Source organism: Sturnira hondurensis, unplaced genomic scaffold (assembly GCF_014824575.4).
Source record: "Sturnira hondurensis isolate 20B ecotype Veracruz unplaced genomic scaffold, ASM1482457v3 Scaffold0005309, whole genome shotgun sequence".
In the NCBI taxonomy this organism is placed as follows: Eukaryota; Metazoa; Chordata; class Mammalia; order Chiroptera; family Phyllostomidae; genus Sturnira; species Sturnira hondurensis.
Window position 1 is genome coordinate 1,025,684 of NW_028077940.1, and position 24,277 is coordinate 1,049,960.

The window sequence follows — 24,277 nt, forward strand, 5'->3', positions numbered from 1 at the left end:
TGGCTGGTAGCATATAAATTGAAGAGCTGTATGTTAGCTCCAAGGAAGTTTCCTTCAAGACAGCTGGTGTGCTCTACCCTTCCTCAGTTCTGTGGCTTGGAGCATGGATGAGCAAACTGGAGTTTTGCTGTGAATTAGGAGGGTCTGACCCCAGGAATTGTGGAGCTGAAATCTGGGGGGAGGTAATACCCAAGGACCTTGTAGTGGTATGACTGTCATACATGCCTTGGACCGTCCGTCTATCTCTTGACTTGTGAGAGAAGTAAACTATATTATTTGGTTTCTGTTACAATTGAACTTATAGTTGAAAAACTGGGCCATAATAGGTACATAATATTTACAGTGGATAAATATATTCATGCTCATTACTTCAACCACCACCTAGATGCAGAAAACTCAGATGCATGCTTCCTTTTCATCTGAATACCAAAACTACAACTGCATCCTCCCTTGGATGTCTTTAAAAATGCAGCTCAGACACAACCATTTCAAAAGGAAATTAGTGGCATTCTGCCTGTTTTTTCCCAATACCTTTTTATTTTGTTAAAAATTTTACTTACATAATTTTAGAAAGGGGAAGGGAGAAAGAGAGGGAGGGAAATACCAATGTGCATTTGTCTGTTGCTCTCCTCCTCCTGGAGACCAGGCCCACAACTCACAGATATGCCTGACTAGGAATCAAACCAGTGACTCTTTGGTTCACAGACCAGCACTCAATCTCCTGAGCCACCCCAGCCAGGTCCTCAATACCTTTCTTTTCAAATGGCCCCTAGTTATGTAAGCCAGAACTACCTCTCCAAACCTAACATACTTGCATTTTATCCTCTTATTTCCCAAACTCCACTTTTCCTCAACTCTACAACCAGAGTTGATGCCACCACTGAAGCTCACCTGGATTACTGAAGTAACGTTTAACTTTACCTCCAGGCCTGACCAGCTCCCTACATTGAACTGATATTCTTGAAAAGCCAATCTAACCCTGGCTGGTGTAGCTCAGTGGATTGAGCACTGGCCTGTGAACAAAAGGGTCATTGGTTCAATTCCCATTCAGGGCACATGCCTGGGTTACAGGCCCAGAGGCAACCCATTGATGTTTCTCTACCTCTCTTTTCTTTCTCCCTTCTACTCTCTCTAAAATAAGTAAATAAAGTCTTTTTAAAAAATAATTTTTTAAATTCATTTTTAAAGAGAGGGGAAGAGAAGGAGAGAGAGGGAGAGAAACATCAATGTGTGGTTGCCTCCCATGTGCCCCACACTGGGGACCTGGCCCACAACCCAGGCATGTGCCCTGACTGGAAATCAAACAAGACCCTTTGGTTCGAAGCCCATGCTTGATCCACTGAGCTACACCAGCCAGGGCAATAAAGTCTTTTTTTTTTTTAAGAAAGAAAAACCAATTTAACCTGTGATACTGGCCTGCTTGAAACTCTTCAAAGGCTTCATTCTTAAAAGCCCCCAAACGTTGTTTTGTAAGGCCCCAAGTAGTGTAACTCCTTTCTTCTGCCTAACCTCACACTTCTCTCACCTGTTTTTTTTTAAATTAAATTTACTGGGGTACATTGGTTAATAAGATTGTATAGGTTTCAAGTGTACATTACTATACTATATTTGTATATTGCACTGTGTGCCCATCACCTAGAGTCTATCTTCTGTTGCCATATATTAGGTCCCTTCCACCTCCTGTCCTCCACCACCTTCCTTCTGGCTACCACCACATTGCTGTCTGTGTCCATGAATTTCAATTTTGTATCCCACATATGAGTGAAATCATATGGTTCTTAGCTCTTTTTGACTGATTTCACTTAGCATAATATTCTCAAGGTCCATCTGTATTGTTGCAAATGGTAGTATTTCATCTTTTCTTGTGGCTGAGTGGTATTCCATTGCATAAATGTACCATATCTTTTTTTTTTTTTATCCAATCTTCTATTGAAGGACACTTTCGTTGTTTCCATGTCTTGGCCACTGCAAATAATGCTTAATGATAGGGATGTATATATTTTTGTGAATATTTTTTAGTTTTTTTGGTAGATTCCTAGGAGAGGGATTGCTGTGTCATATGGCGACTCTATTCTTTTTTAAAAATATATATATATATATTTTAAATTTTATTTATTTTTAGAGAGAGAGAGGAAGGGACGGAGAAAGGGAGAGAAACATCAGTGTGAGGTTGCTTCTTACATGGCCCCCATTGGGGGACTTGGCTTGCAACCCAGGCATGTGCTCCGACTGGGAATCAAACTGACGACTCTTCGGTTCTCAGCCCGTGCTCAATTCACTGAGTTACACCAGCCAGGGCTGGTGACTCTATTCTTAATTTTTTTAGGAACTGCCAGACCATTCTCCACAGGCTGTACCAATATACATTCCCAGCACCAGTGAATGAGAGTTCCCTTTTCTCCACAACCTCTCCAACACATTATTACCTGTCTTGATGATAATAGCCATTCTAACAGGTATGAGGTGGTATCTCATTGTAGTTTTGATTTGTATCTTCCTAATAGCTAGTGAGGTTAAACATCTTTTCATAAATCTGTTCACTGCTTGTATGTCTTTTTTTAAGACGTATTTTTTAATGTAAATCTTTCTCTTTTTTTAAAGATTTTATTTATTTGTCTTTAGAGAGGAAGGAAAGGAGAGAAGGAGAGAAATATCAATGTATGGTTGCTTCTTGTGAGTCCCCTGCTGGGAACTGGCCTGCAACCCAGGCATGTGGCCTGACTGGGAATCGAACCGTGATCGTGTGGTTCGCAGGCCCGCGCTCAATCCACTGAGCTACACCAGCCAGGCCTGCTTGTATATCTTTTGAGGAGAGGTGTCTGTTTAGGTCCTCTGCTCATTTTTTAATTGAATTATTTGGTGTTAAATTAATTATTCAAAATATATTTTGAGTATTAATCCCTTGTGGGAATTATTTGCAAATATCATCTCCCATTCAGTTGGTTGCCTTTTTATCAATATTTTGTTGTTAGTTCTTTTGCTGTGCAGAAGCTTGTTTAATTTCACAGTCACATTCACTTATTTTTGCCTTTACTTCCCTTGTCTTTGGGGTCAAACATATAAAATGTTCTCCACAACAAAGGCCCATAAGTTTAGTATCTATATTTTCTTTTATGTAATTTATTGTTTCAGATCTCACATTTAAGTCTTTGATCTAGTTTTTTAAAGCAATTCTTTCAAAATAAAACATTTTAGTATTAGTTTTTTAATTAATTATTTCTAGAGAGAGGGGAAGGAAGAGGAGAGAATCATCAATGCGTGGTTGCCTCTCACATGGCCCCCAATAGGGACCTGGCCTGCAACCCAGGCATGTACCCTGACTGGGAATCAAACCAGCAACCCTTTGGTTCGCAGCCCACACTCAATCCACTGAGCTACACCAACCAGGGCATGATCCACTTTTAATTTTTGTATGTGGGGACAAACTATAGTTTCATTCTCTTGCATATGGCTTTCCAATTTTTCCAGCACTGTTTTTGAAGATACTTCTCCCCCTTTGTTGTGTTTTTGGCTCCTTTGTCAAAAATTATCTGTCCAGGCCCTGGCTGGTGTAGTGCAGTGGACTGAGCGTGGGCCTGCAAACCAGAGTACCATGTTCACTTCCCAGTCAGGGCACATGCCTGGGCTGCAGGCCAGTTCCCAGCAGGGGACCCATGAAAGGCAACCATACATTGATACTCTCCCTCTCTCCTTCCCTTCCCCACTAAAGATAAATAAAAGAAGAATAATTATGTCCATATACATGTGGTTTGATTTTGGGGCTCTCAATTCTCTTCCACCGATGTCTTCCTGCCAATACCATGTTTTGATTATCCTAGCTCTGTAGTGTAATTTGAAGCTAGGTAGTATACCTCCAGCTTGTTCTCAGAATTGCTTTGGCTATTTGGATTTTGTGCGTTTCCATATAAATCTGTATATTACTTTTGTTATGGCCATTTTAACTATACCAATTCTTCCAACCCATAAACAAAATATTTTCCCATGTTTGTCTTTTCCTATCTTTTAATAATACATTGTAATTTTCAGTATATAGGTGTTTCATGTCCTTTAAGTTTATTCCTAGGTATTTTGGTTTTTTTGGTTGCAATTACAAAAGGACTTTTCTACATCAATTTTGTATCCTGCAACTTTATTGTATGTTGTCTCTCACCTTTGCCTGGACTAAACTGTCCCACTTCACCTCCTATTCATCCTTCAGAGCTTGCCTGTTTTCATCTTCAGAGGGAACCTTTATCACATCCTCCCCCTTTTATCACATTTTGCTTCTTTACAGTACTTTTGACAAGTCTAACTTTACACTCTTTGTGATTTTTAAAAAGATTTTATTTTTAGAGAGAGGAGAGAAACAGTGTGTGGTTGCCTCTCATGAGCCCCTTAATGAGGCCTGGCCTGCAACCCAGGCATGTGCCCTGACTGGGAATTGAATCAATGACCCTTTGGTTCACAGGCTGGGTGCTCAATCCACTGAGCCACACCAGCCAGGGTACATTTGTGATTTTTGTTGATGAACACATCCTGCCCTGTGGATTTTCAACTCACTGGTTTTTGCTGCTGTCTTTAGTCCCTAATATAGTGCCTGGCCCCAAAAATATTTATTGAAAGACTGCTGTCATCACCACTCCATAAATATCAAATTTATACACACAGATATTTAAAAATTACTCCATGGATACCTGGCTATTCCTCTTTCCCCACAAAACTTTACCCTTAATATAATGCAGCCTAGTCTAGTTAACAGGACCCCTACTAGTTCCTTCAGCCTGGAAGAAACTTAAGCTTTGCCTTTCCCCATCAGCACTACGTATGAACTAAATGAAGTATAAATGACTTCAAGCCCTAGCTGGTCCGTGGCTTGGTGGACTGAGTGCGGGCCTGCAAACCAGAGGGTCACTGGGTTGATTCGGTTGCAGGCCAGGTCCCCAGTAGGAGCGTGCAAGAGGCCACCAACCACACAATGATGTTTCTCTCCCTCCCTCCCCCTGTCTAAAAATAGTCTTCAAAAAATGCTTAAAAAAACCCCAATGACTTCACCAATAGCCTTGTCTGCACCTCCAGAGATGACTGGAACATAGGAACAAAAGAAAATGTTCATTTCCACTGCATTTATTACTAGTATAAAATATCTTAAAAAGAAAAAATTCACTTTCAGTTCAACAACCCTCCTTCTTGCCCTAACAACTCCTGACCCATATCCTCAGGGTCAGTTCACAGCAGCCTGTTCACTGTTGTTTTCACAGAAAACAACCAGTGCCAGGGAAGTAGAGGTTGGGCGAGGACAATACTGTCCAGGTTCCACCCAAAGACAGGTCAGGTGGAAATTCACAGAATTCAAAAAAGCCTGGTGGCCTCACAGTGATGCAGTCTAACTAAAATGGGCTGTAGAGGGCATGGGGTAGGCCCACCAGAGGCTTTAGAGGACATCTCATGAGGCCAAGGAAGCACTCTTGTGGGAAGTTTGACAGTTCTCCCGTTTTGGGGTTGAGGCAAGTGTAGAGGGCACCAAGAACCTCACTCATTTGGCAGAAATACTCTAGTGTGTTAAGCCACAGAAATGCCATGGACACTGAAAAAGACTATGAGGGGATGCAGATTTCTTTCACAAAGCACAGTGATCACAGACCACAGTGGCGGGGGCCATGCTACTGATGGTGAAACTACAAAATCCAAAAGCAGGGACAGTGGCTTTTCAGGGAGTGACTCTGTACCAGTCATTGAAACTTGACCCCAGGTCAGACAACCTGGGGAGATTCACAGAGCAGCTGCTAACATTGGGAGCAGGAGGTATCTCATATAAAGGACTCAAAACAAGCAGCTGGGTGGGATGGGATGGGATGGGAGTAATAGACAGAAAACTGTACTTGAAAAATAATTAAATAAATTAAAAAAAAACTGAAAAAAAAAAAAACCAAAACCAAACAAACCCCAACAAAAAAACCAAAAAAACAAGCAGCTAGAAGGAGGGAATGGTAGGAAACTGCTCCAGGGCTCAGGAATTGAGGGCAATACTGGGGGCTTGATGGACAATTGCACAAGAAACAGTACCAAGTAAATTTCCTGCTTAGCAGTCAGTTGGCAAGGGAGAAAGGATCCAGGAAGCAATTGAAAGGAACAAAGATGGGATACTGAAGGCAAGTCTCTGGAGGCTGATCAGAAGAGCGCACATTGTATACCGGTGATGAAACACAACTCTGGACCCCAAATGGGAGAGGTGGTAAATAGGGGTGGGTGTCACTGACTGGGAGGTGGTGGGTTGAACAACATCACAGTAGCCATTACAGGGCCACAGGGAAAATATGTGGCCGATAGGGCATAGAGGGCTCCTTCCAGGTTGGATGGGAACACAGTCTCACAGAGGAGATCCATTGACGCCTGGGTGGTAGAAGGCACAGAGGTCCTCATATCGACAGTGGCCCTTTTTGGCAAAAATGTCGGCAAACAGAGCAGTCAGATTTGTCTGTGAACACATGAAAATGGGTCAATATAAAATGTAAGAAAGAAAACAACAGTAGAGATACAGAGTATAGTCAGACTTCCTATTTCCTACCATTTCCAGATATTCTGAAATGGTGGTATTTCTCCTAGGAGAAAAACATTCAGGCCTACTCCCACACTTTAAGAGGACAAAGGACAGCCCAAAGGAAAAGAGTCATGGTCACTCTGGGAGTGATGGGTATTAAATGTACAAGGCATAAACAAAAATGGGTCTCACCTTCCATAATCTGGGGTTCATTCTTGGGAGGGCAGGTATTCTTGACAAGTGGCCAGCTTCTGAGTCTTTGAGGTTGTCTCTGTTCTTTGTGAAAGCCCCCTCTGGAGGGATTACTATAGCCTGGTATGGGAAAAGGAGGCTCAGCACTGACCCCCCACCAACCATGACCATATGGGCCACACCTGGGGGCAAAGCCATCTCAAACTGGGCCTCTGCTTCGGAGAGGAGGTGGGAGAGTCAGCAGTGGTAGAATCATCAGTCCCTTGATCCTGGAGGACCTCTGTGAAGAGCTAGAGAGGGAGAGAGAGAGAGACACCATGGAAAGGTGATCAACGGCTAACTTAAACCTGATAAACCCTAATTTTGTTTTCTTTACTTTTTATTGAAGTACATTATAAACACAAAAAAATACACCAATTTCAGGTGCACAACTTAATTATCACCAAAGTAAACATATTTGTGTTTTCACCACCCAGGTGAAGGGATAGGACCTTATTAACCTCCTCCCCAAAGGTAACCACTATCCTGACTTTTAGCACCGTAGGTTGGTTTTTGCCAGTTAGTTTTCTGAACTTTGCATAGGTGGAATCATACAGTCTGCATTCTTTTGTGTCTGGCTCCTTTTGCTCAACATCATGTTTGTGAGATTCATCCAGGTGGCCTGCTGCAGGAGTTCGTTTCATTGCAGTGTAGTATCCAAATGCAAGTATACACAACTTATTCATCCATTTTACTGATGGTGGACATGTGGGTAGATTCCACTTTGGGGCTATAACAAAAAATGCTGCTATGAACATTTTTATACACATCTCTGTTAACATATGTAAGCATTTCTATTGAGTGTATATATAGTAGAGGCATTACTGGGTCCTATAGTATATGTATGCTCAAGTTTAATAAAGTCTCAAACTTTTTACAAAGTGGTTGTACCAATTTTTTTTAAAGATTTTATTTATTTATCTTTAGAGAGGAAAGGAAGGAGAGAAGGAGAGAAACATCAATGTATGGTTGCGTCTCGTGAGTCCCCTGCTGGGAACTGGCCCCGCAACCCAGGCATGTGCCCTAACTGGGAATCGAACAGCGATCGTGTGGTTAGCAGGCCCGCGCTCAATCCACTGAGCTACACCAGCCAGGGCTACCAATTTATACCCTGACTAGCAGTTGTCCTATAGCCTTGACAACTCTGGATATTGCCAATCTGTCTGATATTCTGCAATTCTGCTGAGTTTGAAGGTTTTTTTTTAAGCATTATTTTTTTATTTGTTTATTTTTAGAGAGAGGGGGAGGGAGGAATAGGGAGAGAAATATAGTGTGTGGCTGCCTCTCACACAGCCCTATGGGGGACCTAGCCTACAACCCAGGCATGTGCCCTGACTGGGAATTAAACTGGCAACCCTTTGGTTCGCAGGCTGGTGTTCAACCCACTGAACCGCACCTGCCAGGCCCGATTTTTAATTTTTTCAGGAACTTCTATACTGTCTTTCATAGTGGTTGTACCATTTTATAATCTCACCAACAGTGCACAAGCACTTCAATTTCAGAGTGGTATACTTTTATCTTGCATTTATTTGTCAACTAATGATGTTTTGTTCACTTGCTTTTGCCGTTTAAATTTCAGTTTTTATGAGATGGCTATTCTAGTCTTTTACCAATTTTCTAACAGGCTGTCCATAAGAGTTCTTCATATATTCTAGATTTGAGCTCCTTATTGCTTACATTTGTTGTAAGTATCTTCTACTATATTAATTTATTTTTTTAACTTAAAAAAATATTTTTTAAAATTTATTTTTAGAGAGAGGGGATGGGAAGGAGAAAGAGTGGGAAAGAAACATCAATGTGTCCCCTATTAGGGACCTGGCCTGCAACCCAGGCATGTGCCCTGACTGGGAATGGAACTGGCGACCATATGCTTCACAGGCCCGCGCTCAATCCACTGAGCTACACCAGCCAGGGCTTACTCTATTAATTTCTTAATGGTATCATTTGGTTAAAAGAAGTTTATTTTCTAATGTAGTTCAATTTATAAATATTTATGGTTAGTGTTTTTTCCTGTGTAAAAACTCTTATCTACTCTAAGACAATGTAATATATTTATTTCCTAGAATTATTTATCTTTTACACTTAGATCTAGATTCTACTTGGAATTGATGTTTGTATATGGTATGAATAAATTGAATTTCATTTCCCCCTATGAATATTCAATTAATCTATCATCTATCATCATTAACCGAAAAGACCACTATTTCAGATATGTGTGGGCCTATTACTGGACCCTTTATGCTGTTCTATTGACTTACATGTCTATCCCTGCTTCAATACCACATCATAACTAGCTTTTTACACTAGGTCTGGATATTCAGAGCAAGCCCTTTCACTTCAAGATTATCTTTGCAGTCTCTCACCGTGATCCTCTGCATTTCCATACAATAATGTAGAATGTTTATTTCCACAAAAATTATAGGGATTATAACTGGGAATGCACTGACTATACAGATTAATTTACGAAGAACTGACATTTTCACAACTTGAGTTTTCCAACCTGTGAATGCACAACATCTCTTCATTTAGGTGCCGAATCCCTCATCTTTTGCTTTTAAGTCTTTCCTAGGTTTTAGTTCTTCCCTTCTCTAGGACATAAGCAAAGGATTTGGGTCCTTTCCTCCTCACCTGACTTGGGCCCACCGGGCTTTCCCTTGGCCATGGTGGGAGGGCCCAGAAGGCTGGGTGGTCCTAAGAGAAGACACAAAAATATGGTCATTATAATGAACTGAGGGACTGATGACCCCGTTCTTCTTTAAAAAAAATTTTTTTTTTTGCCCTGGCTGGTGTAGCTCAGTGGATTGAGCACAGGCCTGTGAAGCAAAGGGTTGCTGGTTCAGTTCCCAGTCAGGGAATATGCATGAGTTGCAGGCCAGGCCCCCAGTAGGGGACACATGAGAGGCAACCACACACTGATGTTTCTCTCCCACTCTTTCTCCTTCCCTCTTTTTAAAAAGCAATAAAATATTTTAAAAAATTTTTAGAGAGAGGGGAAGGGCGGGAGAAATAGAGGGAGAGAAACATCAATGTGTGGTTGTCTCTCACACACCCCTACTGGGGATGTGCCCAACAATCTAGGCATGTGCCCTGACTGGGAATCAAACCTAGCGACCTTTTGGTTCACAGGCCAGCACTCAATCCACTGAACCACACCAGCCATGGCAATCCTGTTTTATTTTGGTTGTATTATCGATTTCTTAATCCAACCAGTAAAACCAGGCATATTCTTAGTAGCGTTAGGCGTTTTCACACCATTTTCTTTCCCTGACATTGTTGCTATCCAAAGTATCCAGACCCTTTTGTTTAACTTACGGCCAATCAGCCTCCCCTTCCCCCCAATAGTTTAAAAGTTACACTTCCACCTCCCCTGTGAACGTCTGGTCACATACTGTTATTCCAGTCACCAAAACCTGTAACCTCTCTAAGGACTCACTCGCCTGCCCTTTTGTGGCAGCGCACACAACCTCTATAAGCCTCTCTTCCCCAGTCTCCTTTGAAAAGATTTAGGAGCCGGACTGCAGTTGAGGGTTCAAGTAAGGGATCTCCTTCAGGGCTCCATCCCGGATAGGCCCTCAACACCATCCCCCAGCCTCAGAGAGTGCGCCCTTCCTCCTTCCCCTCCCCCGCACCTTTCTGCTCCTAAGTCATGGCCTCCATCTGCTGACAGGCATGTGCACAATCCTCCCGTGCTCCTCACCCGTAGGAATCCCATCATCTTCTTCTCCAATCTCTTCTCGCTTTGACACTCGGAGGTCTAGCGTCAGCTGCTGCTGCTGATTCTGCTTCTTTCATTTGGGCATCGCAGTTGCTGCAAAGGCTGCAGCAGGCCTTAGAGTACGGTGAAGGGGCACGCTGGGATTGTTTCCGCTTCCGGGGTGCGGTGGACATGGAAGCTGAGGCGACTCCATTTAGCTTCCGCAAGGGTGTGGGTGTTATTGTGTAGCTTTCTCACGTCAGCTGCCTCCTTAGGTCTTTGTCAGGCAGCGGCAATCTCAAACCTTTCCTTCGCTGCGCTTCTATAAGTGCTTGAAAAATTCCTTTCTTCTTCCCTCGCTGAAAAAACCTGCACGACCGGCTGCACATGGTATATTAGAGTCCTCAGGCTCTCGAGCTAGGTCTGTGAAGAGGGCTGTCGCACACAAAGACTGCCACATCCGGCTCCCGGTTACTATGGTAACAGCTGCAGGCACAACTTCGTGACCTCTGACCTTCCCCTCAAAGCCTTAGTAACATCTGGGTTTCCCTCCTCGCCCGCGCTTGCCCTTATGATCTGTAAACCTTTTCCTCATTCTTCCCACCAGTAATTTGGATCCCCGCAGGGCGGCGCTCAGGATGCTTTAGACCGCTCCCACCGTTCTAGACCTCTGACCCCACCCACAGAGTAAGTGCAAACTGGGTTCCAATCTCCGGCGCACAGTCTCAGCCTTTTCAGGTCAAGCCCTGGGGCTGGGAAAGTAGCTTCGGGTTGTTCACGCCCCTCTCTCCCCACGCCTGCCGCTCCACAGCCCCTCAAGGTGAGTGGTAGCTTCTCCCAGGCACGTAGGTGTTGAGGACACACGTCCCCCCTCTTCCGAGAGCTAGGTGGTAGCGTCCGTGACAAAGCGAGCTCGATCCTCCCACGCGCACCTCCCTCCTGCCTCTGTCAGTGCCACTGGCTCTCACGTTCCGGGAGCCCGCCCTACATCGTCTCGCCTCGCTCCGGGAGGGAAGTGACTGTATTCCTCCTTCCGCCCGCCTTTCAGCCGGGCTACTGGGGCGAATAGACCGGACCTGCCCGCTGTCGTCACCACCTAGCCCCGCCCCCTGGAGGGTCCCCAGCCTCGGCGGCGGGGCTGCCCCGGGAGGGGGAGTCAGTTGAGGCGGCGGGAGCTCGGCGAAGTGCGGGCCAGGTGACTGGTCCGGGCCATGCCGAGGAAGAAGCCCTTTAGTGTGAAGCAGAAAAAGAAACAGTTGCAGGACAAACGCGAGCGGAAGCGAGGTCAGTGCAGTAGCGAGAGGAGGGGGCGGGGCTCGGGCTCTCGCACCGCTGAAAGGAGGTGTGTGCCCTATGCCCCTCTGGGGGGCGTGGGAGGGTGCGGTGGCGGCGCGCCCACGCTGGCGGGCGACTGCGGCGGGGATTCTCTCATCCCAACACCCTTACATGAAAGGGGGGAAAGGATGGAGAGTTGGGGGAAGGGAATCCCTCTTGCTCGAACGCAGATCCCGGGAGGAGTGACTACTCCTATGCACATCCAGGAGGGTCCCGAGCAGGTTATGTGAGAGATCGGGCCTCAAAAGAAGTGGCGGTGGGGTGAGGGGGAGCCAGGGCCACTGGGGAGGGGATCTTTTGGCTCCTGAGAGGCGACCAGCACTGGCGTCACCGGCTCCTCCCCGCAGGGCTTCAAGATGGGCTGCGATCCAGTTCCAACAGCCGCAGCGGGAGCCGGGAGCGGCGGGAGGAGCAGACCGACACCTCGGACGGGGAGTGTGTGACCCATCATATCCGTAGGCTCAACCAGCAGCCTTCTCAGGGTCTGGGCCCGCGAGGCTATGACCCAAATCGGTGAGAGTGGGCCTTCCCCGCTTACCAGGAAGTCAGACGGTAGGGGGAAAGCCGGCTGCCACTGGTGAAGGCTTGAAACTGGAGGTGGTGGGGCTGGGATGCCATGGTTCTCTGCGGGCCGCTGTGTTCACGGGAGCGGGCCACAATCTTCCTTTCTGGAGGGATGGAGAGAGTTTGGTTTTAGAAGGGTGAGAATACTACGTGAAAAATGGACTTGGAGGAGGGCCGACTCAGGAAGCAAACAACCTTTGAGACAGACAAGCTTAGCAAAATTGTCTGCGCAAGTGAGGAGTTTGTGGCCACAGGATTGTGATGGATGCTTTGGTTCTTGTTCCCATAGATACCGACTGCATTTCGAACGGGATAGCAGGGAGGAGGTGGAGAGGAGAAAGAGAGCAGCCCGGGAGCAAGTATTACAGCCCGTCAGTCCTGAGGTGCTGGAGCTTGACATCCACCAAGTCTATCAGCCTGGTTCAGGTGAGTGAGAATTTAACACCTAGATGTTTGAGACAGGCACTGGACTGGGGTGAGGAGTGTGGAAGAGGAAAAACTGAGAAAGAGGGGCCTGGGATGCACTCTGGAGTCCTGAAACTATTCTCAGACTTACTTGGATTTTTCTTGATTTTGCAGTGCTGGACTTTCCCCGCCGTCCGCCTTGGAGCTATGAGATGTCCAAGGAACAACTAATGAGTCAGGAGGAACGGAGTTTTCAGGAGTATCTCGGGAAGATTCATGGGGCTTACATGTCAGAGAAACTTAGCTACTTTGAGCACAATCTGGAGGTGAGAATGGAAAGGGGACAGTAGTAGAGCATAGTGACCTAGGGTCAAATTGGCCTGGAAAGGGACTCTAGGCTCAGGGTCTCTTCCACTGACCTTGTCTTTTCAGACGTGGAGGCAACTGTGGCGAGTGTTAGAGATGTCTGACATTGTCCTGCTGATCACTGATGTCCGACATCCAGTGAGTATTGGGATGAGGCTGGGCAAGCAGGAGGAGAGAGAAAAATTCTTGTGGGGTTAAGGGCAGAGGCAGGAGTTGGGAGACAGAGAGGTATCCACCTTCCTTTCTAGTCTCCTCTATCCTGTGCTGATGTCTGCAGTCGGAGACTCAGTTTTTTATTCATCAGGGCTATAGCCTGTTACTTCTTTCCTGGCCAGCTGACTCTCCTCTTGGTTATTCCTTTGATGAAAAACTGCGTAGCCTACTCTGGCCAATGTGGCTCAGTTGGTCATCCCATAAACCAAAAAAAAAAAAAAAAAGGTTGTAGGTTTGATTCCTGGTCAGGGCACGTGCCTAGGTTACCGGTCTGGTCCCCTATTGGGGTGTGTATAAGAGCCAACCCATAGATGTGTCTCTCTCCCATTGATGTTTCTCTTCCTCCCTTCCTTCTCCTCTCTCTAAAATCACTAAGCGTGACCTCAGATGAGGAAAAAAATAAAAAAGAAAAGAAAAGAAAGAAAGAGAAAGAAAGAAAAACTGCATATCCTGTTTCCCAGTCCAGCTGAGCTAAATGAGTAGAAAATCCCAGAGTGGAGTTCTTGGGGGTATAATGAAGGCATCTGGGAGCTTCCCCTTGCCCTGCCACATCAGTGAGCACAGGACTCACCTGGAATGTGGGCGTGGTAGTTAAGGCTCTAAACTCTGCTGCTGGATGATACTGTGTGGACCTGCTTTGCCGCTTCACTATTGTCTTTCAGTGGGAGGAAGGGAGGTGTGTGAGGGATGTCAAGAGGATCTCTTTCGGAGGACCTTAACGGGTTGTACACGCACTCCTACATAAATGCATAGGTATTACTTAATACCTATAGGTATTACTTTGTTTTTCTAGTTTAATTTGGCTGATTTACCCTTTTTGCCCCAGACTCTGCTACTACCAGAGTTTTGTCTCTAAGCTATGACTGCTGAGTAGGGAGCTAGAGGCAGAGGGCTCTGGGTTGACCTCTCATTGCTCATCCCCTTACCAACCCTATCCCAGGTTGTGAATTTCCCACCAGCACTTTACGAGTATGTGACTGGAGAACTTGGGCTGGCCCTGGTGCTGGTCCTGAACAAGGTGGATCTGGCCCCACCGGCTCTCGTGGTTGCCTGGAAGCATTATTTCCACCAGCACTTTCCCCAGCTCCATATCGTCCTTTTCACCTCTTTCCCTCGGGACCCCCGCATCCCACAGGACCCTAGTAGTGGTGAGTGGGAAATGAAAAGGGCAGCATGGGAGAGGTGGCGTGGCAGGGGACAAGGGGGAGAAAAGAGAGGCTTGTTGACAATGAAGTACCTGATTTTGGACCTGAGGGTGGTGACAGAGATGGGGTGTGCTAACCCTTTTGGACCCTTGAATCTCAGTTTTGAAGAAGAGCCGAAGGCGGGGGAGAGGATGGACTCGGGCCCTGGGGCCGGAGCAGTTGCTGAGAGCCTGTGAAGCCATCACGGCAGGGAAAGGTTTGTGCCCCTTAGAAGAAGATGTGGCAGGCCATGGGGGAGATCCAAGTCCCAGAGTCATTTTGCTCACCTTTCTTGAAGTCAGCTCCTCTATTATGGACACAGGCAAGGGGCCATGGGGAGGAATGGAAGACTGGCTTGGTGGGACCAGAGAAGCAACAGGTAGGCAGGAGCCCTAGTGCAGCTGCCATCAGGCTTCCCAGGACTTTTCAGAAAACTTTGACAGAGAAATGCATGTGATTCCAGGGTGGGGTCAAGTGAAGAATGGGGAGTCATCCATGGTACAGGTTGGCACTATCCTACTCCAGAGGGTATTGGTTACACAAGCTGTGCCATCATAGTATGTGCCGTGATATATGGTGGTCCTGGGGAAAACCTTCTATGTCTTTTCCTTCCCCGAGCAGTGGATTTGAGCAGCTGGCGGGAGAAGATCGCCCGTGATGTGGCTGGGGCCACCTGGGGCAATGGCTCTGGTGAGGAGGAGGAAGAAGATGATGGGCCAGCAGTCCTGGTAGAGCAGCAGTCTGACTCAGCAATGGAGCCAGCCAGCCTAACCCGAGAGCGCTACAAGGACGGGGTAGTGACCATCGGCTGTGTGGGTAAGGAGGTTGTGGCCCTTGCAGGGCAGTCTCAACATTTGGAAAAGAGGAAAGCTGATCAAGTCTCATTAGGCTCCAGGGTCTCTGAAGACCCTCTGCTGCAGTAGAAGGATCATTGCCTGAGTTAAATTCCATCTCTTCTCAGTTGTTACTGATCTTGAGCAAGTATTTACTCACTCTGGGTCATAGATTGACTTTTATAATGAGGACAGTGATACCCAAGTAAAAACAAATGTGAGGAATGAAGGGAAGACTATAGAGAGGGTCTAACAAAGCCTGAAAAATGGTGACAATAAGAATAATTGTTAAAACTTAACATTTATATGGTCTTACTATGTTCCAGGCACTGTACTAAGTGACTTATGTGTATTAACTGTTTCAGTTGTTGTAATTAGTCCATAGTAGAGTGGTCATTAAATCATAGTAGGAGTTTAGCAAATGTTAGTTTCTTTTTGCATCTTAACCTGTTGTCAAAGAGAATCTTTCCTTATTCCAGAGATTTGTCTCTGCTCTTGGTGGGGGAGAGAGGGGCCCGGGACTCCTTTTCATTTTGGGTGGGAGAGATGCAAAGTGATTTTGTCAAAGCTGTAGTACTAGGGTATTATTTTAAGCAAAAAAGACCAAGCCTAGTAGAAATTGGGGAAAGCAGAGTAGTTGGCTCCTAGGAAATGCTCCTGACTTACCTTTTGGGATAAGTCTCCTTTTTGTCTTGGGAAAAACTTGCCTGACTGCCGACAGATTGTTCCCCATTCCAGTCATTCCCTCTGACTTCCCTTGTGCTGACTCTGAGCCCAGCTCTCTATCCCAGGAGGCCCGTGCCCTGTCTTGGCAGCCTGTGTTCAGGGTGGGTTGGCACGTGCCACCCTGGTTTGGGGCTGCCATGCTACTCTCACTCATCCATTCCTGAGTACCAGGTACAGGTGCTATGTGCAGGGGGAGGAGATACTGCCATGAAGATGAGAAAGGCCTTTTTTTTTTTTAAGATTTCATTTATTTTTTTAAAGGGGGGAAGGGAGGGAAGAAGAGGGAGGCAAACCATCAATGTGTGGTTGATCCCCACTGGGGATCTAGCCTGCAACCCAGGTGGGAATTGAACTGGAGACCCTTTGGCTCACAGGCCCACCCTCAACCACTGAGCCACACCAGCCAGGAAGGCCTCTTCCTTTATGGAGCTGTTTTCTTGTGAATAAATTGAGTCATCATTTAAAATCATGTTATTTAGGGAACAGTGAAAGGGGACAGAGAGAGACTTAAAGAGGAGTGGTCCTTTTGGAAAAATTCCTGAGAAAAGCCTGGAATGATGAAGAGAAGTGGCTGTGGAGATGTGGGGCAAGGGCCCTCTGGGCCAAGGGTAGTAAGTGAAAGAAAGGGTCTGGAGGTGGGAATGACAGATTGGAGTATTGGAGACAGAAAAGAGAACTGGGGATGAGGTCAAAAAGGTCATCAGACACCACATTATGTAAGGTGCTGTGGCTAAGAGTTTTGGAGTCTTGTAAGAACCCAAGGGTGGGCTTTGAGTAAGACAGGGGATAGTAAATGTGGGGGGTGGGCAAGAAGGGAAGCAGAGAGTGCATCAGAGGCTATTGTAGTGCACGTCCAGTTTAGGTTTTTGTCCTCAGCAACTGGGAATACTGAGATAGGAAGAGTGGGAGAGGAGCAGGTTGGAGGAGTTTAGGAGGGGAGGGGGTTCAGTCATTAAATTTGAGATTTAAAAAAAATATCCCTAGTGGAGCCCTGGCTGGTGTGGCTCAGGAGATTGAGCTCTGGCCTGCAAACCAAGGGTCTTTGGTTCCATTCTTAGGGCACATTCCTGGGTTGTGGGCCAGGTCCCCAGTAGTGGGTGTAGTAGTGTGAGAGGCAGCCACACATTACTGTTTCTCTCCCTCTCTTTCTCCCTCCCTTGCCCACTTTTTGAAAATAAATAAATCTTTTAAAAAATATATCCCTAGTGAAGATATTGAATAGGTATATCAGCCTGGAGCTTAGGGAAGAGAATTGGAGATTTGGATTTGGGACATTTAAATTTGGGGAGCCACTAGTGGGTATAAATGAGGGGTCCCCAACCTGTGGGCTACAGACTGGTACCAGTCTGGGCCTGTTAGGAACTGGGCCACACAGCAGGAGTTGAGCTTGAGTGTCATGTGGTTGAATCATCCCCAAACCATCCCCACCACCCTGGTCTGTGGAAAAATTGTCTTCTATGAAACTGATCCTTGGTGTCAAAAAGGTTGGGGACCACTGGTATAAATGGTATTTAAAACAGCCATGGATTGGGGGAGGTGTGGGGGAGGAGCTAGGTGGAAAGTGGAGGCCAAGCTGGTATTTAGAGGTTGGGCAGAGGAGGAGGAAACAGGGATCCCCAGATGTCAAATGCAAAACTTTTTTGGAGGGGGAAGAAGTGCTCAGCTGTATCAGATGTTGTCGACAAATCAAGTGGGATGAGAGCAGAGATTTGCTCAGTGAACTCGGCAATGTGAACGTGAGGGGTTTCAGTGGAATGGAGGAGAGAAAGCCAGATTGGTGTAGGCCAGTGAGAGAATGGCAACAATATGGTAGAACTTTGTGTAACATTGTGTGATACGGGAGCCAGACACAACAGTCTCCATATTACATAAGTCCATTTGTGAAAGTTCAAAAGCTACAAAACTGAACTGCATCATTCAGGAGTACATAGGTTATAAAACTAAAATGAAATGTAAGCAACAGAATCCCTTACAACTCAAACTAAGGCTAAAGGAGAGGCTTATGATTAAGAAGGGACCAGTGGGGCCTCTGGAGATGCATATCACACAGGAGTGGGTGATATGGGGTTTGTCTAGCACATTTATGTTTTATGCATTTTTGTATATGAACAGTCTTTTTTCAAACTATAAGAGAAAGTTTATTTAGAAAGTCACAGAGGTAGAAGAAGTGAGCTGTAGAAGAAATGGGCTGAGGAAACATCAGCAAAAGTGTTTTTGGAGCCTGGGGGAGGTGGGAGAGATACGTACTTTGTCCCTTCTTTGAGAGACAAGGAGAAAAGAGGAGATGTGTATGTTAAGAGTTTATAGTCATAAAGAAGATGGATGAATAAGTGGTGACCGAAAAGTGATGAGTCTTCGAAGGTGTTTCACTATAAAGGGGTCAGGGAAATGGGGCTGGTGGGTGTTGTCAGAGGAGGGTTGTTTTCTCCTTCCCTCCTCCCTCCCTCCTGTGGAAAGCAGATTCTTAGCGGCTGTAAATGGAGTGCAGTCATGGTAGTGCATCTTTCCCCAGCTGCAGTCTGCTGCCGGGAGCAGGTGCTGAAAGAATTGCATTTTGTAGGGTTGGGGTTTTGCCAGGTGAGTAAAGTGGAGTGAAGAGGTGGGATCAGGGGGTGTCCAGGGTCTGTGACAGGGATTGGCTGTAGACTGGGGTCATGGGATCAAAGTTGGGAAAGAGGGAAGTGAGGACATGAATTGGGTGTTCAATAGTGTTCTCATACTAGAGTCATTGTCAAAGTATGATTAAAATGGAGGAATCAGGATAAATGATCTAGAAAGATGGGATGTCAGTTCAGAAAGGGGGATGCTTGCAGTTGAGATTTTGGAGGTGTGAAGTCACAGGCTCCAGGTCATGACCACAGGGATCTGTAGCTGAGGTAGGGTGGAGGAAACGATCTTTGGAAGGGACATCCAAAGAGAGGCCAGAGTGCTGATCCACGCCAGAATGAACATGGTGTCATGACAAGAGTGTCAGTGAGCCCATGGTCTCCAGGCTTCTCCTTGGATAATTAGTATAATCATGAGATGCCTGTCTCACTGGCATTGGGTGTTTAATCCACTGTAGGCACTGACCTACACAGTTGTATTTGTTTCTCATTTGATCTTGACTGCTGTGGGGTTGGAGATATCTACACAGTAAAATGAAGAAACAGGCTCAGAAAGTTAAGTCAATTGCTTTGAGGTCACAAAGCTGGTAAGTGGAGGGGCCAGGATTCAACCCTGGAAGTCCAGAGCCTGATTTGTCACTTGCAATGTTAAACTGCTTCCTTAATTTCTGAGCCTTAGTTCCCGTTTCATCTATAGATAGAGCACCATATCCTTCCCATCACAGAGTGAGGATCTGTCAAGTGTTAACTTTCCTTGCTTTCCTCAGGTTTCCCCAATGTGGGAAAGTCCTCTCTGATCAATGGGCTGGTGGGGCGGAAGGTTGTGAGTGTCTCCAGAACCCCTGGCCACACCCGATACTTTCAGACCTACTTTCTGACTCCCTCTGTGAAGCTCTGTGATTGCCCGGGCCTCATATTTCCCTCTCTTCTGCCTAAGCAGTTGCAGGTATGAGGGCAGTGTGGGGAAGGAGGGGGAAGACGGGAGATCAAGGAAGGAGCTGAGCATTTTGTTTCCTCTTAGGTTCTGGCGGGGATCTACCCCATTGCCCAGATCCAGGAGCCCTACACTGCTGTGGGCTACCTGGCCTCCCGAATCCCTGTACATGTCCTGCTCCACCTGCGCCACCCGGAAGCTGAGGATCCCTCTGCAGAACACCCCTGGTGTGCTTGGGACATCTGTGAAGGTAAGGTCCATGTGCCTGGTTCCTCTCCTTGCCCTTTACTCTGCCCTGTGACGCTCCTCTCTTCAGATATTCTGTCACTGACCCAACAGCTGGCCACCCCTAGATTTCTGTCATGGGACAGTAGGATCTTTGGCCTGGAATATTCTAGAAAACTGGAAGGACTGTGTTAGGGAGGTGGGGTTAATGGGCTTCCCTCTCCATTATGCTTTTTTCCCTTCAGCCTGGGCAGAGAAACGTGGTTACAAGACAGCCAAGGCAGCACGGAACGATGTGTACAGAGCGGCCAACAGCCTCCTGCGGCTGGCACTGGATGGCCGCCTCAGCCTGTGCTTTCATCCCCCGGGCTATAGTGAACAGAAAGGTCAGCCCACCAGTGTGCCTCCCAGCCCTGCTGTAGTGTAGGCAGGAGAGGGTGGGCTTGTGGCCACACAGAGCTGGGACAGACCTGGATTCTACACCTGTCAGTCAGCTCTGTGTTACTAAGTGTCTCTGAGACCGTTTCCTGATCCACAAAATCGGTGCCAGTTGCCCCCCCCTGGTGAGGTGGTGACAGTTAATGTGGGCAGAACGATTCGGTGCCTAGCATATGGGAGGTTGAATGAGTGAATGAAGGAATACATTCCAGCAGCTACAAAAAAAATTATTTTTATTCTTAGTCTTTGCCTCTTCCCCATCTTTTTCTGGCTTTAGTCCCTTGTTCAAAACTCTTCTCTGATCTTCTTCTTGTTTCGGTTCCCCAGGCACCTGGGAATCCCATCCGGAGACCATGGAGCTGGTGGTTTTGCAGGGCAGGGTGGGGCCAGCAGGTGACAAGGAGGAAGAGGAGGAAGAAGAAGAGCTTAGCAGCTCCTGTGAGGAGGAGGGAGAGGAGGACCGGGATGCGGATGAGGAGGGGGAAGGGGATGAGGACACCCCGACCTCAGCTCCAGGATCCAGCCTGGCCTCGAGAAACCCTTACACCCTGTTGGGTGAGGACGAATGCTGAGGTCATGCCCCATGCCGTCTTTCCCAATTTCTTTGCTTTTGGACAGACCTGGGGGTATCTCCCCTCTGCTGCCCCAATTGTGAATAAAGATTGTCTGCTTTGTAGCCCCTTCCCCACATGGACTGAGGTGAGAGCAGCTCTTTGAGACTGACAGCTGTGGGAGGTTTCTCTCTCTTTTTGCGCATTCTCTCTGCAAAGGTAAAGTTCTCTCGGGAGTTATTTCCGTGGGTTCTCAGGCCCTGAAACCTGCTTCCTCTGCTCAGTCTGCCACCTGCACCTTAGGAATGCCAGTGTCACCATGGGGAGTGCAGGGCACGTCAGGCTTTTAAAGCCTGGTCTATATCCAACCCCCTTTATGAGTTCCTGCCATACCTTCTCAGATTTGAGCAGCAGCCTTGGGTGCCCCCTGCTGCCCAGCCTGGGTTATACCAGAAGCTCCTGGGAGAAGAAGCAGAAAGAGGTGTCACAACCTAATGTCTCCAAGTGAGATTTTTACAGGATTCATTAAAATCCAGCACATATTTACTGAGCGTTGACTGTGTGTTTGGACCTATGCTAAGCACTGAGCCTGTGATGATGCATAAACAGGGTCTGACTTGAACTTGCAGCCTGGCCATGACCAAGACCCCATTGTCATTATCCAAGTTTTTGGATTAGGGGAATGTGTAATGTTCTCCAAATTTTGGGGCCTCATACAGTATAATTCTAGAACTTCCTGTTGATGAAAATATTTAGTTAAGACTAAATGCTTGTGAAAATGTTGATTAAATGTGTCCAAGTAGAGTCATAATTACTGGCAAACAAATAGTGTGCACATTTATTTTATTTTTTGTTTATTTTTTCATCCTCACCAAGGACATTTTCATTTGCTTTTAGAGGAGGGGGGAAGGTAGAGAGAGAGAAACATTGATGTGAGAGAAACATACTCAGTTGCCTCAATATGCCCCTGGGTTGGGAATCTGCTGGGTTCTGGGAATGTACGCATCTGGACCCGGGATGCACCTGCAACCTTTTGGTTATGGGACAATGCTTCCACCATTGAGCCAAACTGGCCAGGGCAATATAGTTTGTATAATTATGATTGAGCACATCAGCCTTTTAAGTAGTGTTAAGTTTTATTATTTAAAAGCCTATATGCAATAAGGGTGTATGAGATTCAGAAGGGAGGGCACAGAACCAGCTTCCTGAATCCCATTTTCCTTGATTTGGGGGTGGAGCCAAGCTGACTCAGTGCAGGGTCTGAGTTGACCTATGGTATCATGTGCATTGCAGCAGTGATCAGCTGTCTTATGAGTCAGGGCACCTAAGGCTTTGCTGTATGTCTCCTTTGTCAAGCGAGGAGCTACACTCCAAGATTTAATTTTTTGGAGAAAAGGGAGAATGGGTTTTGTTTTGTTGTCTGCCATAGTGTTGTCTGGGTTGGGTTGTAGCAAAAAGTGTTGTTTGATGGGTTGACCATTAAGTGTAGGGGTAAGGCTAAGGGGCAGTACCAGATTCTTTCTCTTCACTCAAGCATCCCATTCAGGTCCTGGGTCACTGGGCAGAATGCCAGCAAAGATGCTGTCAACCTAGGAGCAAAAGAAGCTAAGGTACTGGGGCCACACATTACCTCAAACTCTGCCCTTTGTCGGTCCCTATGAGGGCATGAGTCCTGGGATCTGCACTCCAGTGCCAAGTTTAAATACTGCCAGTGTGTGGATGTGCTTAAAGGTTGCTTAAAATGTGCTGTAAAAGATTTAAAAAGTCTGGGTTGAGAGAAAAACCTACCTGTCTTCCACTGGGGCTCTTTAGTTTCAGGGCTGGGTCTTCTGATGGAAGAAAAGGGATGCTCAGTGTCCTCTAATGTTTTGTGATGTCCAGGGAAGTCATCTCAAAATGTAGAAAAAGAAAAATGAGAGTTTATCTTCCCTTGTTTTGTCTTTTGCTATCTTATGTGTGTCGACAGGGACTTGCGACCTAGAACCATGAAGAGGGGGCATGTTCATAATGAAAACCTGGAAGCAGGACCTCTAACAACCCTAAGGGGCTAGTCTAAAGATTCATTCCCAGCCTCTGCCAGTGACTCACTGACTGTGGGGAAGGAATACTAGGAAAAGAATGGTCTTGGCAACAAACAGATTTGGGAGGAGAAGGGTAATATTCTGAGACCAGGGCTTGAGGCTGAGGTTGAAACTTACAGAAAGGGACAAAGGAAATTAGCTTCCCTCCATACTGAAAGACCCAGGATCCTGTCTGCATACCCCTCTTTGGTTATGTCCACTATGGGGATACCTGACCAGGGAGATCTGGGCCCTGATAGTTCCTATAGCTTCTGACCAGTCTCTTGATGGAGAGAAGCCAGTGCATCTCATTTATGCTGGAATTCTACTTGGATATTGAACAAGTTTTTTCCAAGCTTCCCTTTTTTCAGACAAGAGGTCTAGTCTTGTATCTGACACAAAGTAGCTGTGTGTGGTCCGGGTAGGTTTACTTACCTGGGCTCCTGTTTTTTCACTTCTTAAAATCATTGGTGCAACCAACAAAAATCGGTTGAAAACGTGCCAGATAGCATGCTGAGTTCTGGGACAAAAAAAATTGAATATGGCATAGATCTCATGGAGTGGGTCAGCCAGACACACAGTAGTAGTAGTAGTAGTAGTAATGCAACAATTCTATAGTACTATGTAAATTAGAAAATAATTACATGTATCCATTGAACTGTTATACTAAGTAAGATAGATAGGACATAATCATCCCAAGGATTCACTCACCTACTGAACATTTGTTGAGCAATTACTGTCTGCCAGTTGCTGCTAAGTATAAGTGATACAGAAATGGCCCTTTGTGGAGCTAGCAATTAAATAGGCAATTACAGAAATGGGATAAGTGCCCTAAGAAAGATGGTGCAGGGTCCTATGGGGCAGCATGGGCTCCATAAAGAAGGGGTCTTGGGATGCTGATCAGAAAGGAGTGGAAGACAGGGCTGGAAGTATTTGCATAGCAAATTATTTATAACTAAAAAAACAAATTAGTGGTCTGTGGTAAAGAATTGCTATTGAAAAAAAAAAAAAAAAGAATTGCTGTGGGAACACCCAACATGGGCTGCTAAGCCAGTCTTTGTGAGTCAGGAAAACTAGAGCAAGAAGTCCAAGCCAAGGCCTTAAGACTGAGCAGGAGTTAGCCAGGCATTGAGGGGAAGAGCATTCCAGAGGGGAATGCAAAGATCCAGGAACAAGCACATGACAGCTTTGGTATACTAACTTGTTCAGCATGGCTGGGGTAGAGGGTACAAGGGAGATGTGGGGCAAGGTAGAGTCAGAGGGGTAGGCTTGGGCCATCTCTTCCTGGGCCGTTTCCACCATGCTAAAGATGTAGGCTATATCCAGAGGAACACTGGAGGAACTTAAGCCCAAAACTAAGTAGAGATTTGTGTCTTAGACCACTCTGGTGGTTGT

The 24,277-nt window shown here is 46.2% G+C and overlaps 2 protein-coding genes across 3 annotated transcripts; one reads left to right on the plus strand and one right to left on the minus strand.

The window, feature by feature from the left end:
* Positions 1–5,864: 5,864 nt before the first annotated feature.
* PRR3 (proline rich 3) lies at positions 5,865–11,392 on the minus strand. Its single transcript, XM_037046875.1, is given in 6 exon segments — positions 5,865–6,424; positions 6,426–6,454; positions 6,710–6,967; positions 6,970–6,999; positions 9,377–9,439; positions 10,446–11,392. Coding segments are annotated over 6 exon segments (669 nt in total). The 5' UTR covers positions 10,657–11,392; the 3' UTR covers positions 5,865–6,346.
* Positions 11,393–11,524: 132 nt separating this feature from the next.
* Positions 11,525–21,373, plus strand: GNL1 (G protein nucleolar 1). 2 transcript variants are annotated; one of them, XM_037046873.1, is made up of 12 exons: positions 11,530–11,726; positions 12,125–12,290; positions 12,631–12,767; positions 12,921–13,072; positions 13,179–13,250; positions 14,266–14,473; positions 14,631–14,726; positions 15,131–15,325; positions 19,442–19,620; positions 19,696–19,858; positions 20,079–20,219; positions 20,599–21,373. In XM_037046873.1, the coding sequence occupies exons 1-12, from the start codon at positions 11,654–11,656 to the stop codon at positions 20,841–20,843; spliced, it is 1,827 nt and encodes a 608-aa protein (XP_036902768.1). In that variant the 5' UTR covers positions 11,530–11,653; the 3' UTR covers positions 20,844–21,373. The 2 variants fall into 2 exon arrangements, with proteins under 2 accessions (XP_036902769.1, XP_036902768.1); XM_037046874.1 differs by lacking the exon at positions 20,079–20,219 and having other exon boundaries at positions 11,525–11,726.
* Positions 21,374–24,277: the final 2,904 nt, after the last annotated feature.

What these genes read in the sequence shown, in the direction of transcription:
- GNL1 (XM_037046873.1), top strand. Translation starts at nt 11,654, where the DNA reads ATGCCGAGGAAGAAGCCCTTTAGTGTGAAGCAGAAAAAGAAACAGTTG. An exon ending in TCACTGATGTCCGACATCCA is followed by an intron (nt 13,251 to 14,265) that starts GTGAGTATTGGG and finishes ACCCTATCCCAG; the next exon opens with GTTGTGAATTTCCCACCAGC. An exon ending in AGTGACCATCGGCTGTGTGG is followed by an intron (nt 15,326 to 19,441) that starts GTAAGGAGGTTG and finishes TGCTTTCCTCAG; the next exon opens with GTTTCCCCAATGTGGGAAAG.